Genomic DNA, 18041 nt, shown 5'->3' on the forward strand with positions numbered 1-18041 from the left:
CCTGTGTAAGATCTGTTTAAGTTTCTTCTGCATACAGACACGTGTTTCAAAGTATTGGCTGAAAAAAGCGTAATCGTAGATAGATCTTTTCATTATCTGTCAGTCTAAAGGTAGGATGGCTTTATGTTCATGTTTCTTATGTTATAGTTTTTATATTATTTAGGATTATGTAGTGATTTCTCAAAGAAAAACCATCAGATCTCTGAGTCTGTATAATAGATGCTTTCTTGATGTCTTTTAGACCCCTTTTCTCTAGACTTATACAGGGTTAATCTGATTACAATTAAATCCTATTTTCTTATGAAGTAATACACACCCAAACTTTAAACATACAGAATTGAGTAGAGGGATGACTGGTGGGGCCCTGAACATCACTTATGAAAAGAGGTTCTGGTGGTAAACCCCACCAGATGACTATGAGCTTATTACAGGTTATACAAGCTTAAAGGAAATGCAGAAGAGCCAACATTCAAACTAGTTGAACCATAGTAAAAAACATTTAAACAACTGTTACAGCTGTCAACTGAGCTCTACACTTGCATATGTACCATCACTCATGAGAACACAGAAAAAGATGCGTTTCTTGGGACGTGCATATTAAAGTAGAACGATTCAAGGAAACTGCACCAGAGGAGAAACTCAACACTGCTCTTCCACACCAGTCACGTCACTCATGAGATCTATTAAAACTGCAGGATACTGCTAGGGCTTAGTGCATGACAGGTTTCATTTTAACAGTGGGCTTGGAGAAGCATTAGTGCAGAAAAAGATCTTATCTAACATAGTAAACAGAGCAGGTGGAGGGTAGAGTTCTTGTGTCCAGCTGATTGCTTTGATCTGTAGATGTTTTTCTCAGCATTTTAACATTATGCTCCAAAAGCGAACAAACAAGTGTGAAATGTTTATATACAGGATGTGGAATTACTGGAGTGACACTATAAAGGGGAATTTTTGGCCTATGTCCTATCAATAATTAATTTCATTCACAATACCGAGAAAAATCAGACAGAATTATAAAATTCTTTCAACTTTAATCAGTTCAAAAAGTTTCACAACAAATGCAACACATGAAGAGGGAATTCACCAATGATTCAACGCATTGTTTGGATCGGTAAATTATTTTCCCAATGGAAATTATGCCTCAGCAGTTTTGCTTTATTTGGACAGACCTTAAGATATAAATCAAAAATACAAAATTAAATGTAAACTGAGATTTACTTCGCTCTACGTAGTGTCCTGCAGCACTACAACATGGTAAACAATGTAAATTAGTACACTTCAAATAACTCCAAAGCAGTCTCTGAGTGAGTTAACAGGAACAGTTATAAAGGTGTAAGCCTAAAAGAACACATAAATATTCAACCACTTTTTTTTAAACTTCAATTTTAATGACAGCTCACAAATGGAGCAACCGTCCTCATTGAGGAAAACAAAAAACCTGATGTCGGCTCAGCGACAACACACGCGCGCACGCTCGCACACCCACAACAAAACAGGACGAAACATCTGAGTGTTCCCATGGTAGTAAAGATGCTGTACAGATATGCTGATATGAACACAGAGGGCTGCTAAACACTCCTGTGTAGAAAAGCAAACGGAGTCACTTCGTAGAGTCCAAACCAGAGTAATAAACAGTTCCGCCAGTTCACGTTCAGTTGCTCCTTGCAGGAAGCATCAAGCTTTAGTCCCAAACTGCTTTCAGCTCCTCACTCAACCCATCCCGTACACACACAGCGTCCCAAATCTTCAGCCACTGAGCAGTACTGCGACCTCACCGATCCTTGACATTCATCAACATTCTCTTTGGCTGCTCAATGGCAGCGATCAGACACAAACATTGACGCCAGGCACATCTGCCCACTGCCAGAGCACATACAGCATTTAGCAAACACAACAAACTGCTCTCTGCTCTTCTATATATAATATACATGAACAAATACGTTATGTATGAAAGGAGAAAACGGGAGAAGGAGGGACGACGGAGAAAAGAGAGAGCACACAGTTACAGAGTTAATTGTACAGATGTGACACTTCATGCAGCGGCATTCAGAATACAGTGACCAAACGAAAGCTGTTAACAATGGAAAGATTATACACAAAAGTGTCTATGAAACAAGGACTATGCAATAAGGGCCACTGGGTGACGATATAATTTACATATTGGCATTGTTTTGGTCAAAAGACAACCAAGTGCCGAAATCACCTCCTCACAGGAAGAGCCTAAAGTACTTACACACACACACATACAGGAAAACACACACATGCCCAACAGGAGAGCAGCCACAGCACCACTTTAGTTGTGTGTTTAGTTTGTTTACAAGTCAGCGTGTGTGGTGTGCGTCTGCGTGAACTCAATCACACATCTCCTCTGGTATTTCGTGTGGGTTGAGAATGCCAGGCACGGACATCTGCAGTTTGTGTTTCTCCTCCTGGGACTGACGCAGCGAGGCTTCCCTTTCCTCCAGGAACAGATCGGAGGTGTCCTCACCCGCAAATTCCTAATGGAACACAGAGAAACGCGTGAGCATGTGGACCGACGTGCGCCGCCAGCAAGCTGTCATCTCCGCCACGATCCTCTCCGTTATAACTTTCTGTTCGCACACACACCCTCTGCACTCCAGGCAACCCATTTACAGTTTCAAAACACTTCAGGATCACTAAAGGTCAAAATGACAATTTCTCTCATGAACAAGCTCTTTCTTATAAAATATGGTTTAAGAAAACACAAACCTGTTTATGGAACCACTACTGATGTCAAAACCTCATTATTGGTTCATAAAAGTATAAACAAAACAACAAAAATCGGTCAGTTTCCTGCTCTTGGAACTAACCTTGATCTGCACAAGGAAATCCCTCAAGTGTTCCTTGAATGCTGGGATGTCTTGGTTTAAACTGAACAGGCCAGTCACAAACACTTTCACCTGGGCACTGCAAAGACAGAACAAAACATACAAACAAAAAATGTTAATAAAGATACACTGCATTTAGCACATAAATACTTTTGTTAAGAAGTTAATTTAATGACTTGACAGCATGTCTTGTGCAAGTTCAACTCATTGCAGCTGTTGTAATGAGCATCAAATTTGGTCTTAGCAGTCTTTTTAAACAAATGTCCCATTTGCAAAAACCCATGCTGAGAACACACATGTGCATGTGACAGATATTGCACATATTTACTTGAAATATGACTATTTGGAATGCATTTGAGGAACCATTGATTTAGGTAAACTCTTGGATACTCACTCCTGTAAATGTGGGAATGCTGATTTTAGCAAGTTGGCCACATATTCCTGGATGAACACCTGGTTGTTGACTGGATTTGAGGGATTCAAAACCACACTGATTTTTCCTTCCTCAACAAGGTTAAACATGTAGGCAAGAATAGATGCGTGCATGGTCAAACCTGCAGGACAAACACACAGAAGCTGAAACTGATGGTATACGGAATTCATAGAGCCTTTCTCCAAAATGTACTTTGAATGACAAGACTAAAGACTCTTCCTTGTTAATTAATTAATACACAGCCACTCATCACACAAACATAAGCTATGAAGATGATTAATCAGAAATATTTAAGCACTGTTGGATCAATCAGAATCGAGTATTCCAAAGAGAAATTCAATAAAATATAATACCGGTACTGCATCAAGCATGGACAGATCCAACAAAGTGATCATCTGTACACACTGTACTTTTATCAGATACTTACTGGTCATCAGTAATAAACAGTCCAAACGGTTTAAATTAATTGCAGTCCAGGAATAATCTGCAGTCCTAGTTATTTATAAAAAGCCTTTTTCAGGCTGATGTTCATGAAAAAAGAAAAAAAGTAGAGTGAGAGAGAGAGAGCAGTGTGGCCAATGCTCACCAGCTGTGTGTGATGTATCCGTGACAACGGAGAAGATGTGCTGCAGGATGTCACAGAAGTAAGTCTGATAAAAGCTCTGTGCCGCTGCATCTTCCTGTGCCACGTTCTGCAGCAGTGTGTAGAGAATCTGCAGACCTGCATTCACATTTTTCATCGTACAGTTATCTAGGCATAATAAGACAAATGATTATGTAGGTTTTTTTGTCTGTCTGCGTTCTCACCAGTGTCTGCCACATTTCTCATGGTGTGTTTAAAAGCCCATATAATAGAGTCAAGCACAAGTTTAAACTGGGCTGGCGGGATGGCCAAGAATGCTGGGAAACAGTGAGAGTTCACCGCCTGCAGCAGGTAGAAGAAATGTGTCCGGTGTTCTGGGTATTCCTCAAAGTCCTGAACAAAAAAAACATAATCAAAGTCAACATGTTGTTTGAATTTTTATTACAGACTGTTTAGAATTCTATTCCAAGTGCTGCTTACTTTGTTGATCATGTTTAATGTGCACTCGAACACAGCATCAAATATCTGTGGGATCTCTCCTGTAATGTGTCCTCCCAGTTTGTTTACTATCGTTGCCATGGTACTGAGAACTTCCGGTTCCCGTGCTGCCGGGACATTGCGCTGGTAATCTATGAGCACGGCGTCCAACAGCGGAGGGACAAAATTCTCCCCCACCTGGAACACAAAACACACATGCGCAGGCTTAGAGGATCAGCGGATAAGTGCGTGTTGTCTAAGGACACTGATAATCTGAAAATGTCCAGACCAACAGACCTGAGGCAGGTAAAGCAGAATTACCTAACCAGAGACACTAATACAGGATCTAGCAAACATACTGACATGACACTTAAAAACCTTATGCTGCACTTGTCTCCTTGATAAGTTTAGGTCCTTGCAGGCAGTTGACATAATTAAACTTAACATCAAGGTTTTTGGATCAAATTAATAGTGCTTTTAAAAAACTGTCAAAAACAGAGAAATGTATTAATGTAAACTACCACAAAGACTCATTGATGTATAGTTCAGTTTGCCTAAAAACAGCTGCAACATGTTCCTCACCATCTGCGGGTCATTAGACCGGCTGACCCAGCCTGAGATTAGCTTCAGTGTCTCTCTCTTCACTGTTCGCATGCTCCTGATCAAAGGCTGCTTGGTCACCATCTCGCCTATTGAAACAGACATACATCATACAGTTTTAACTTTTGGCTCTCTATCGCCTAATATTTTTTTTTAACTGATATTTCCAACATAATCAACAGCGCAAATGATAAATCAATATATATATTTTACCGTGGCGAATTTGGGTAAGGTAAGCTTACAGTTTTGAAAACTGAATGGACTTGCTCAATGGCTGACTAGCGTTCATTTACACAACAAGAAAAGTTACAGACTGGAGCACTTAAGCTGCTATCAGTCAAACAGTCTCATTAGTAAAAGTTTACTTTGAATAACAATTATATACAGTATATAGCAGTTCAGACTGCTCTGTAATGGATTGCTGTTCACACACGTACATGGCGTTAAGCTCTGCACCAGCATTTAGTCTTCCGGCTGAGTGAATGTGTCTAATCAAACTGACTTCAGTTTAATGCAGATCTGTCATTCAGATACAGCTACTGACCAAACTCAGCAAGTTCCATGCAATACAAACAATAGGTTTTGTGAATAAAAGTATACAACGGAGCTTTAACATCTGGCTACAATAACCACACACCATTTGTCTGGATGGCTGCAGAGATGTTTTCACTGAGGCACTTGTATACATTAAGCATGTCCAGATAGATTCGGCCTAGCTGAATAACAAAGGGGTGTCCCACAGCTTTGCATGCCCTAACATTTGTCTTCAGAATGCTTCCCAACTGCTTGACGGTCTCTGGGTCCTTCAGGATGTCTACATTCTGGATTCAGGATGTAACAAAAAGGAAATGAGTCCAATTTATTCACAGTTCCCCCATTAACTTTAAACATAGACATTGTTTTAACATTTTATTTATCACACCTTGGTGGCCTGCTGAATGATGCTATCCCACACTTGGTTGGGCAACAGCATGTATTTCTCAATCAAGTGCTCCTGTACAGCCTGGTCAGTTTGCGCTCCAATCATGTAGCCGACCGCTTCATAAAACGTATGCACCTGAGAACAGAGGTATGGTTAGTTAGATCCATCTGGACCACAAAAACACCTGCGCGAAGCTTGTAGTGTAAAAATTATGTGAAACAGGCTAAAAAAGATAGATGGAGGTATTTTGGTACCTGCTGGGGCTGCAGGTCACAGATGATGGTGTTGATATTGTTGAGGATTTCATCAATGAAAGGCATCACCTCTCCCACCTGCACCTGCACAAAATGCCTTCTGCACTTCTGAGCAATTTTAATGAACGTGTCACATGCCATGTCTTGAACTCCATCGTGGGTTTCTGTAAAGAGCGAACCGAAAAATAATTGTTGAATGAATAAATTAACAGCTTTACAATACGTCAGCTCTTCAACAAAAGCTAAAATCAGAAGTTATTACAACTGTCTACACCGAATGCAGAAGATCTCAAAGCCTTTGTGACTCACCATGCATGAACTCAAACAATTTGTTGACCACAGTTTTCAGGAATTTCCAGTGAGCGCGTAAAAATCGTGGGTACTGTCCCACTATATACATGATGTTTGAGGCGATAATAGCCTTGTTATCTTTGCCTCTCTTCTGCTCGCATAGACCCAGCAGGTCCTGTTGACAAAAACAAATAAAACTGATAGCGCATTGATAGTGCATGTACATCTAAAAAAGAATTCTTAATATTTTCAGGGTACATGTTGCATGAAATCTAGTGACTTGAGTTATCCACTTAAACAAATGTGAAAAGGTAAAAAAATTAACCTTTATGACTGTGACGAGGAACCTCTTCTCATCTTCTTCATGCATGGCTCCACTGATGGAGCCAATGGCCCAGCACAGCGTGTTTAAGTTCTTCCAGGACCACTCAGTACCGTTCACCTGATTATGAAGTTTCTCGGTCATGATACGCTCCGTATCGGCATAGTCCAAATGGGTCAGATAGACTACAGAGGCGGGTAATAAAGAAATGACCTCTCTGCTAACATGGAAGAATTGAAACTTAAGGTAGGACAACAGTTGCAAAGAGGAACAGCACTCACCAAGGGTCTCTCTCATATTCTTGTAGAGGTTTATGGAGTCTGTGTCCTTCATGAATTCCCGAACCACCTCCCCCTGATCATTCTCAACAACCAGAACTTCTTCTGGCTTGGCCATGCGACTCACCATCAACAAACGCACCTGCAGGAATACAGACACATTTAATGTTTCTGCCAATGACCAATTTAAATAAGATGTCTGCAATCTCAAGTGTAACTTTGCCTTGTTTGCCTTGCTAACCTTGGACAGTACAGGTAGGTACAGTTGTCTGCGGGGCGGTACATCAAAGTGTTGACTCCCTGAGAGGAGAGGAGATGTAGAAGTGGAAAAGGGGCTTTCTCTATAGAGCTCAGCAGCCAGGTGGTTCCAGTACTCTAAACAGATCTTAAAGATCTCCGTTTCCTCCACCTCGGACACCAGCAACATGTAATGCAGTGCCTAGCAGAAAAACAAACAATTAATACGTTTGACCATTGTGTGACTAATATGAGGATTATTGTGTGTTCGCTTCCATTAGCATCTCTGCTTCAGTACCTCCATGAGAGTCTCTCTGAGGTTTAGTCTCTTCTCTATAAGCTGTCCGTGCTCTTTGAGGAAGGTGCAGAGGAACAGGCTGAGGTTCTGAATGAAGTTTTGCTCATCGTCTTTACCATTTGAGTATGCCAGTCGAATATTGGTGTTCAAGGGAAGCATCTTAAACAAAAAAGGTGAGAAAGAAAAAGATGACAGTAAGATAAAATATACAAACGGGTTTATGGTGCAGTAAATAAGAGGGACATATTCAAATGTTAGTGTTACCACAGACTAGAAGAGATAAGTGTGTTACCTGTTTGAGCTGCATCATGGTCAAAGTGAAAAGACTGACAAATTGCTCCTCGTACTGGCTCACGCTGACCCCTGCGATCTCAGTTAAGCACTTCAGCGTCACATTGCGGAACATTGGCACATTTAGGAACTAGAGAGTAACCCAGTAGTAGAGAGGAAAAGAATTAGCTCCATGGCCAATCCTTATAATATAATCTTTGTAGAAGTAATTGTATAAACCTACACCACTGCACAATTTTTACGTAAAATCACTTTAATTTACTACTAGTAACGTCCTGTTCAGACCGCCAGTGACCCACAGTGACATGATTCCATTCATTTCAATGAAGAGCTTGTGCCTTCCGGCGTCACAAGCTACAGTGACCGTTGGCGACAGGAAGTGGGTGTGTCTAGCGAAGTGACAAAGTTGAGATTTGCTCAACTTTAAGCAAATGATGAGCGACTTTCGGGACCGACTACCAATAGAAGTAAAGCAGCGGAGCTCACGTCATCCACTCACGTAATGTCACTTTACTTGGACTTTAAGTTATGTTATGAGAGTACTGTGTTTTACGATTCTTTTCGCAAAAAGTAATTCTGGCCGTACTTCTTTGTACGTTTTATGGCAGGTTCCTAACAAACTTTAGCGCACAGTGCCGCCTAATGTGATGATATGTGACTTGTAAATACGACAAAAAGTGTTTCCATTGCAGTTTTGTGAAATATGCCTTTATCCTATTGCCTGAAAAAACACGTCATGCAAGCGAGAGAACTTGTTTGCGATACATGGGAGTTTTGCTAAATTGACGTGTTTTTATTGACCGTATTTTCAATGCGCTATTTCAATTTGCACATTTTGAAGGGTAATGGAATACTGGTTACAGTCGCTGGCAGTCTGAACATACAGTTAGTCTAACCTATCACTGCATTCTACACATGCAATGAAAAATTTCTAGTCTTAATATTATTAATCTTTTACAATGATAAGCATTACTCATCTATTAAAAACAAAGATTATGTGGCAATCCTAATACATGACCAAGATTGTAAGAGCTAGAAAATCTACAGATATATTACCTTGTATACCAAAGTACTGATGAGTTTAGTCTCAAAGATATAACCCAATGGAATCCAGTTGAGAAACCTCAGCAGTGTTTCTAAAGTAGCATGCACCAGTGGGGCATTCTGGGAATTTTCCTGATGAATAAAGGAAAAAAAGGCTTTTTTATTTACTCCTCCATTTAAATTTAAAACCAATAAAGAGATATTTATTTCAAATGATTAATACATATTACAACTACAACTATACAAATGGCAGTGTGTGCATCTATAATTGTTAAAGTGGTCTAGATGTACATCGTAAACCTAAACAGCTGGAATGTGTCTTTGTGTGAGAGAGAAACAGTATGAGATACGTACCATCACAAACTGGCACAACTGGAATATCTGAGAGAACTCGTTGCACATGCTGTGGACAGACACCAGATCACACAACAAAACTGATTAAATCACAAAAACAAGACACAGTGCTACTACTATTGCCCAGTAGCCCTTTGTATGTCCTCGTTTAATAATAAATCTTAAAAACATATGAAATATATACATATAAATTTTGTGTGTTTTATTCCCATGGGACACGCAATAAAAAACTGTACCCCCCACATACGTGTCTGCCAAATACATAAATATAAACAAATGCAAATATTAACAGTCTTACCTGTCCTTCAGGTGTTTGGCCTTCACCTGTGTCATCTGACCACTAGAGAAGTCAAACACCTCCTCGCTGAGGAGCTTCAGAATGATCATGTTGTTCTGGCACAGGCTTTCACTGGTGCGACTCGCTCCAACAATGTCACTGATAAATGTGGGCCAGTGTTTCGGCCACTCCTGCTTCAAAATCTGAACACACACACATTACAAGACCCTGACTACTTCAGTCATCATGTTGTGACATTTACTCTTAACCATGCAAGTAAAGGGATTGACCTGGATCTATGAATCTCTCTGTCAAACACAACTTACCTGTACTAATATCATATTAAGTTTTCCAATGTACACCTTCTCTTTCTGCAAAGAGGCAGAGGACAGCATAAAACATCAGCCGGATACCAGCAGTATGAAGATCATAAACAAAAAAAGAGAAGGTTCACGGACCTCAACATTGGCGGCATCTGATGAAGTCTTGATAATGAGCCCAACAACATATTTTTTGATGCCTGAAATAAAGCAAAGTGAGGGAGTGTCAGTGCTTACAGCAAGACAGCACGAAACCTCATGAGTTCTCAATCCAGTTGGAAGAAGCCTGTCTCAAAGGACTTGTTACTGTCTGTTCATGTGCACATATGCATCAGCACATTATAGATTTGCTGACTTGTTTCACATGTAATCACAGACACTCGAGCCTTCTAACAACCAGCAGTTTAATTAGAAGATCTTGAGTTTAACTAGTTTATTCTCTCTCTAACATACATTAAGATTAACAAAAGTGTTTAAATTAGCATAATGGAAGCATAATGTACTTTGTTAGTTAGACAGTTTGCGCAGTATACTCCAAAAAAAGTTGTTTTGCAATGCACTTCCAGGGCAAAGATTCACATTCAGACTTTTTTGAGTGATCCACAACAATTTAGATGGAGCTGATTAAAAGCTACTTCGAATAAAAACAAGTCAAACCACACTTTGCCATAAAAGATTATGTAACAGTTCTAGCTCCTAAAACACAGCAATGTACTCTGTCACCCTGCTAATGTTGAGTTTTAGAGCGTTTTAACTCTCACACTGAGTGCATTGAGGGACCTTAACACATGTGTCTGTTGATAAAAAGACCCATTTCCTTTTTGTTGGAGCCATTACTAATATTAAATGTTCACTTCACCAAGAAAAGCCACACATTTGAAAGCTATAATAATTCTGCTAGTGGTGATCTGTAGATGAACGAGCAAGATGCTTTTTTAAACTTTGCTAACGTTTGGATAAAAACGACGGTAAAAATATCAAATAACCACCAAAGTACAACAGAGGCGCAACAAAGCTCCAAGTCTTTACTAGAGCTGGCTAATACAGTATATAGTATTTAGAAGGGATAGTTCATTCAAATATGAAAATTTTGTAATCACAAAAGAAGATATTTTTTTAAATGTTGTTAACCAAACAACAGTTGTACCCTGTTGTACATACAATAGATGTCAATGGGTACTGCCATAGTTCAGTTACCAGCATTCTTCAAAAAATCTTTTGTGTTCTGCATAAAAAAGTAAGTCATACGGGTTTGAAACAATAAGGGGTGAGAAAACGATTATAGAATTTACATTTATCAGTGAACTATCGCTTTAATCTGGTACTTTATTTTAAGCAATGTGTGAACTTGCTTCTATGTATGCACTGAATGTAAAAAGATGCAAGATGTAAAAAACACCAATAAGCACATAGATACAAATCACTATAAAACTATGAAAAGCACAATCATCTGTTCCAAACCAACAGTTATGCATGTATAAATGTTAACAGTGACACGCAGTACAGATAAAGTAGCTAAACACAACTTTAAGTTGGACTTTGCATTGAATCTGGTAATAACAGTTTTTTCTTATTACTACTTTTGAGAAATGCTGTCATCTCATCTCAGAGTTAAATTGGAATAATAATTTGTCAGTTGTGCCACACTGTGCTGCAATAGAATCGGTGCATGTGCTGATGGGTACAAACTAGCAGCTTTAGAGCAGATGGCAGCTTATAGTAGCTAGTAAACTAGTAACTTTGTATTAGCACCTAATGTACTATTGCTCTTTTATGACATATCGCTTATTGCTCCCCGAACTTTGGATAAAAGCGTCTGCTAAATGACAAAAATGTCAATGTTATAGAGACATATCTTGGTTATTGTGTAAGTTATAAAGATTAATTTTATTTGTATTGGTTGAAGAAGCTTAACTTTCCCTTGCTAATGTTCTTTCACACAGCAGATCCTGATCTTTTAGGAAACAGATGAACACTCAGCTGAGCAGACAACCTTCCATGCATTTTTAATTTAGCTCAACTTGGCAATCAAACAGTTGGTTCAAATGAATGCGTTGGCTTGCTGGTAATGCCTTGAAGAGATTTATCTCCCAGAGTATAACGTTGAATTCTAAATTTCAGTGATCCTTACTCCTTATACCAATCCAGTGTCCGGATTTACAATAATTTAAGAACTAAACATTAAAAACTCTGGTGAATTCAATTTGAACTTGAATCAGATAAATAGTGTGGAGTGTTTTTGAGAGTCAGTCTTACCTTCACATTGGTTTCTTGGCAGAATCTTCCATCTTGATTTAATAACTGTTTCCAGAATCTGCAGAGCATAGTACTGTAATGCCAAAACAACAATTCAAGAGTTAATAATCCAAACCTCCTCCAGCCAATCAGCCACAGCTGTACCGTAACACATGAAAAACAAAATAATTGTTCTTAACATTGCCTGCCTAATATATTTTTGTATGTTCATTGGTTAATTTCAATTGAATTTAGATTGAAAAAAAGAAAAGTCATGCAGATTTGATTTCGGTGGGATAATTTCAACACAAACTCAAAAAAATAAAGAGAACCAAAAATCCAAAATCCCCCCTCATAACTTTACACACAATGTTTGGATGAATTCTGTAGAAGTTTTGCTGTTTCTGGCCATGTCACACCAGAATGTGAAAGACAGAAAAAGAGACGCTAACGGCAAACTAAAGCTAATGGTTTGACTACTGTGCCCGGCCACAACAAAGCAAGCAGCTTGGAGGAACGATGTCAGAAAAAATGACAGATAACAAAAATAACCGAGGGACCCTTTTGGAGTCAACGGTCACTCACAAAACCTTTTCCAACTGGTCAACTAAAGAGAAAGAAACACACCCCTTACTGTCTCAATCAAACATTGCTATATGATGCTGCTGGGCAGTGACGGTACTGTTTCCACCAATAGCTGGTGTGGGTCTCAAAAACAGCAAGACAAACCACAGGTTTGGGTTTATACACTGCCCTAAGATGTTCTATATGCTGTTTAAAAGGTTATTCATGGTGGATTCATATTCTTGTTATTGTCACTATTGTTATTTGGAACAACCGTATTTCGACTGTAGGGATTAATGAGTTAAGTACAAGAATGAAACATCAATTTGAAGGTAAATGTTAATGTGTTAAAAAAAGAAAAAAGTTCTTATACTGTGTAAGAACATTAAAGGTGAGGTATTGATTGACTCAAAGTAAAAATAAGCAAATTACTGACAAACAGCGACACATTTTATCTTCTAGAAACACCAGAATCCTCTCACCTTTAATTGTTTCTATGTTTAAAACAACGAAAAGACAAAGAGAAGACAGAAAAACACTTTGCAAAGCATCAAGTATTTATTTCTCACTGATGTTGCAAGGTTTTCTGGTCGATGACTGAAACAGATAAATGGCCAGGGAAGATGAGCATTGAATGCTTAGTGAGGAAAAGGAGAACCACACCACACAGAGACGCTGACGATCCCTACAGTGGAAATAACCGTTCCTAGCCCTAACTGGAGTAAAAAACAGGATCTGTCTATCTGCATAATATCTCTCAGCTCCGTATGAGGCATGAGCAGTGTGAATGGAGGCACAGCAGAATTAAGAGTAAGGGAATGAAAAGGTAGACCTTGTGGAGGCCTGCCGCCAAAGCCTAGCTGTGTCAAGGTGCACAGGAAGACACACCCCTGTTCGTCCTATTACAAGCAATCAACATAATGGAACATTGTGATTAACATCAAATATGAACAACTTGAATTCTCTTGTGCTTGACTTTTCACCTACAAAATATCATAAGCAAAAAAAGCCAAATGTTTAGTGCTTTAATGCACTCTCTCGTTTCGTTCCGTTTTCTCTTAAAAAATGTTGTATTTGCTTGATGAATTTAGACAAATTCAAAGAATTTACCTGCTCTTTATTTTTTCCTGTCTGTTCTTCTAGAGGCCCCACTTTTGGGCCATTATCATTTTGAAATTACAGATACTGTTGATAAATCAACTCAAACATTAGTAATGACCAAAGTGTTAAGAGCAATCTAAAAGGCAAGCAGACGGCAAACTGGGCCAGGAGTACTTTGAGGAAGTCTATTAACACACTGGGGAGGACAGACCACCCCAACAATCTACAAAATGTTTTTATTTAATCAGTATTGGTGTGGATTTGTGTAAAGTTTTGTTTCAGGATTCTAGAATTTCTCTTCAAAATTGTACTTTTCGAAGTCAATGGATCAGCTCTTTAAGGAACTTTCTGGGTGTGAATATTTTTCCATCAGTCTCTAACGCACCTCAAGCAGCTGTACAGATAGAAATACTGAGGTATTTTACGGTCGACGGAGGCTCCTCACTTACTAACTTTAACTCCAAATTTAGAGTTTGGGTTACCTAGCAAAATGGAGGTAGTACAATGTGATCTCACAAATACAAAGGAACTGTTGTCACTTTTTGACTTGATTCAAAATAAGCTTGAACATAAATGATCCAACACACTAAGAAATGGGTAGAAGACAATTGTTCACGTTTATGATAAAAAACAAAATGGTGTTCCTCCATTTGAACGTCTTTGTTATAAGAGATCAGATCTTCCTCAAAGTATAGAGACCATGACCCTCCACCGGAACTGGTTGAGGCTAAGCTTACTTTGGTGTTCATATTCTGAGAGAACTCCAGAATGGTGTCAACCCGTGTCCACGCATCTGGGTGCTCCTTCAAGTGTGTGAGCACCTCCTGGGCCATTCTTTGCTAAAATTTAAGAAACATTTCCCATAATGCATAAAAAAGAACAATTAGAAAAAAATGTTGGCTTTATTTAAAGGAGAATGCAAATAACTTTTAGGCTTTTATAATATAGACCGCTTTGAAATAGTCTTACCTGTGGCCCCACTCCATGGTACAAGCAGTTGACCACATTATCAAGCAGGTTGATATCCAGTTTCTGGTTAAAGTCCAGCAGCTGTCTAGCTGCGTGGTCGGCTAACATTGTCATAATTGCTGGCATAGAGCTCTGTGGGGCACAGGGAGGAAACATCCAGCAGGGGCAAAGTCATGTGATATGAACATTTGGGTACACAAATGATATCCAAACAGCTGACCATTCCCCCCACCCCAACACAGACTCCAAAAAAAGCCTTATATGATCTAGCCTGTATGAACACACCAATTCTGGCTTAATCCTGAATCAAAATGGGTGGGTTGTGCGAACTTTGATTTCAACATCACGATGAAGGTCTGAATATTGTATATTTTCAAGGAACAAGAGCCTCTAACTGGACTCGTGATCACGCGAGCCATTATTCTCTCAATGAGACCACGTGCTAGGCAGCCTTCTAGTTGACGTCATGTTGTTTACATATAACACAAGAGGCGTATCCACCACGCTGCATTAGAAACTATTTTCCTGCCATTTAGTTTAATCACCGGAACCGCGGAAATAGTTCGCTAGGTATAACTGTTGATCACTTAATAAAGATCACACCGTTTGAATGACATCTGGAGCCACGCGACAGCATGACGTAGTACGCAATGCAGCCAAGAAATATAAATGGCATTAGGAGCGATTCAAGAATTAGACTGGACAAGACACAGTCAAGCTTTGTGGGGCCTAAATAAAGTGGTCATGCCTAGTCTTTAGTTACTGCGCAACCTGTTGAATCCCGTATTTTTCCACCTTTTGCAACGTGAAGACACGCCGCGCTTTATTTCATTCACATCGCAGATACTACTCGCACTCACAAGATATGCATGCCAGCGCTGAGCAAACCTCCTAAATTTATCAGGTTTCAGATGTTATATACCCCGCATCTTGAGTGATGTCGACTTTTGCCATTTCTGGATAAGACTGGTGCAAATCGACAAGAGCGAAAACAACCGACCATATAAACTACAGATGTGGTCTGGTTAATAAACGATCGCGTTCTTCTTATTCAGCACAGTGTGTTGTTTACGTTCATGCTTTTTAAAATGAATGTACATGCAGTGTTGAGTAATAATACAAATCATGTGTCTGACAGAAGCCTTCTAAAACTAAACGATTTAAACTCGCAGTTTTAATATTTTGATACACGGTAAACGTTAACGTTTAATTTACGACTCGTCCGTGACCAGTCAAACAAACCAAGCTTGTCTTTAATAGCACGGTAACATTTCCAAAACAACCCGACGTTTTGGATGCTTGCGCCCGTCTCATGCGACTCCAACGTGGGTGACTTTGCAAGGATCTCCCTCCCAGACTCCGAAGCAACCCCTCCCACCAACACCATGCTATGCACTCTGAACATGAGCGCTTTGCAGGCTTTAGAAGCGGAAAACCAGGTAAGAAACAGGCTGTGTATATTTTATATGCTGTTAGTTTCAATGTCAGCCCGAAAATGTCATATTTTAAATATATTTGACATCGTTAAACATGATGCTGCGACCGATCGGATGGTTAACAATTGACGTTACTGGTGTTGTGATCACGTTACGCGTTTTATACATAGTTGTTCTGTGATCGTTTTAATTATAAGCGAGATATAATGACTGTTATAACTGACAAAAGCAGATCCAGCGTGACACGAGCCATCACACAACACACCCGCAACATCCTTCACAAACCCCCAGCCAAAGCCATTTCTCTTTCTTTCGACCTTAACCTTCATACGAGCATTTCTAGGCAACTACACACAACCTTACAGCATCATTCTTCTCGGAGCACAAACCAACCACTCTGACTAGAAGTTTTCACTCCACATTTACCTACCTAAAGTCCAAGCCTTTGAGGGAAAGAAGGTGGGCTTGTCTGCCAGAGTTGTTAAAATTAAGTTTATTTGATCCAGTATCGTTGGTGCCTATTTGTACACGCTTTTTAGCAAAATAAAAAAGATTTAGGATGAGCCGTTGACTGGCCAGTCACACTATTCCTCTGTGAAGCTTTTTGCTTGATATAAGGACCACTAGGATGTGAATTCCGCACAAACAATCACGGCGAGTTAAGTAATTTTTCAGTCCGGTTCATTTTACGAAACAAAGTTAACCTTAATTTAGAAATGTGCCCTGTACTGAAGTCAATTTTGCACCAGGGCGGTATTAGACTGTGAGCCCGTGCGTCTTCTTCTCACAAGCAACAAACTCCTAACCGGTTGAAACCGGTTCAGACTGGGAGATTCCATCTCGGTTTAGTTTTCAGCCGATGGCGCCGCGAAAAGTTTGGATTAACGTCACGCCCATCGGAGAAGGCTATTGGCTGCCCCGTTGCTTAACACGTCCTTGCTCGTGGTTCATTGGAGCGGGCGCACGTCAATCAATCGCAACTCTTTCGGGCGCCCACGCTAGCGCTCCGCCTGTTTACAGAAAAAGGCAAACTGCGTACAGAATGGACTTGTAAATCGTGATAATAATATTACGATCGTGCCTCGTTTGTTTATTTTCTCGTTAAAAAGAAATGCATTTTCGTTATGATGTGTGTTCTCGTATCTGTTTGCAAAGCGCGTCGTATAAACGGTAGCATTTATCTCGACGCTAAGCTTTAAAGCAACCGCGTTTTTTGCAACACTGGCAGCCTGGTAATCGTATGCATGTCGTGGAATATATATTTCGGGTGGACCAAAGAATAATCGGGGGCATCGGGTCCGTGAGGCGGATGTTGAAGCTTGTACTTGTGCTGATTGTAAGCTGGTAATTTTCCACGAGCCACGAAGGGGAGTGGTTGCTCAAAATCAGGATATGATACGCATGGCACGGGTCAGAGCCTGATACAATTGCCTTGTGATGGTCGCTATAAACTTAACAACCGCGAAATTAACTCCAACGAGGCAGTGATGTACGAATTCAAGGAAAACACGTTCAATGACTAAAAAACCAATAAAGTATCCCTCCGATGGTTCTTTAGGACGTGCAATGCGTGCATGTCCCCTCCGCCCCTTTGCACGTCACGTGACGCAACGCCACTTAAACGTCAGTTGATGGAAAAATACTGGATTTTGTGTCCCCAAAGTACCGTGGTGCATATACTGAACAAAGAATGAGAAACAAAATACACGTTATTGCAGTTCATGTGTTTGAAAAGTACATCCCACAAGGTCAAAAGTAAATGTACATTTTGCATGTTGAATATCTTATGTAGGGTGAGGGTCTGGTATGGGCACCTGGTCCATGCTGCATGTATTTTACAATAGTTATATATATATATATATATATATGTAGTGTTACTGCAGTTTAGGACCTGTCATTTGGTAAA

At 39.8% G+C, this 18041-nt stretch overlaps 1 protein-coding gene across 4 annotated transcripts; it reads right to left on the reverse strand.

Moving 5' to 3' along the window:
- Positions 1-1013: 1013 nt before the first annotated feature.
- Positions 1014-17435, reverse strand: xpo1b (exportin 1 b; the record flags this gene model as incomplete). Of its 4 annotated transcripts, XM_079458370.1 has the most annotated exons (26): positions 1014-2498; positions 2832-2928; positions 3244-3403; positions 3869-4003; positions 4090-4258; positions 4346-4540; positions 4925-5031; positions 5580-5763; positions 5865-5999; positions 6119-6282; positions 6428-6584; positions 6735-6916; positions 7013-7151; positions 7251-7448; positions 7545-7703; positions 7837-7965; positions 8892-9011; positions 9234-9282; positions 9532-9713; positions 9837-9881; positions 9969-10030; positions 12087-12159; positions 13462-13528; positions 14468-14569; positions 14700-14831; positions 16566-16957. In XM_079458370.1, 20 exons carry the CDS (start codon positions 9849-9851, stop codon positions 2352-2354), a joined length of 2823 nt encoding a protein of 940 aa, XP_079314496.1. In that variant the 3' UTR covers positions 1014-2351. The 4 variants fall into 4 exon arrangements, with proteins under 4 accessions (XP_079314496.1, XP_079314495.1, XP_079314493.1 ...); XM_079458369.1 differs by lacking the exon at positions 13462-13528 and having other exon boundaries at positions 16566-17054; XM_079458367.1 differs by lacking the exon at positions 13462-13528 and having other exon boundaries at positions 7013-7448; positions 16566-17435.
- Between the last annotated feature and the right edge of the window lie 606 nt (positions 17436-18041).

This window comes from Barbatula barbatula, assembly GCF_947034865.1.
Source record: "Barbatula barbatula genome assembly, chromosome: 6".
In the NCBI taxonomy this organism is placed as follows: domain Eukaryota; kingdom Metazoa; phylum Chordata; class Actinopteri; order Cypriniformes; family Nemacheilidae; genus Barbatula; species Barbatula barbatula.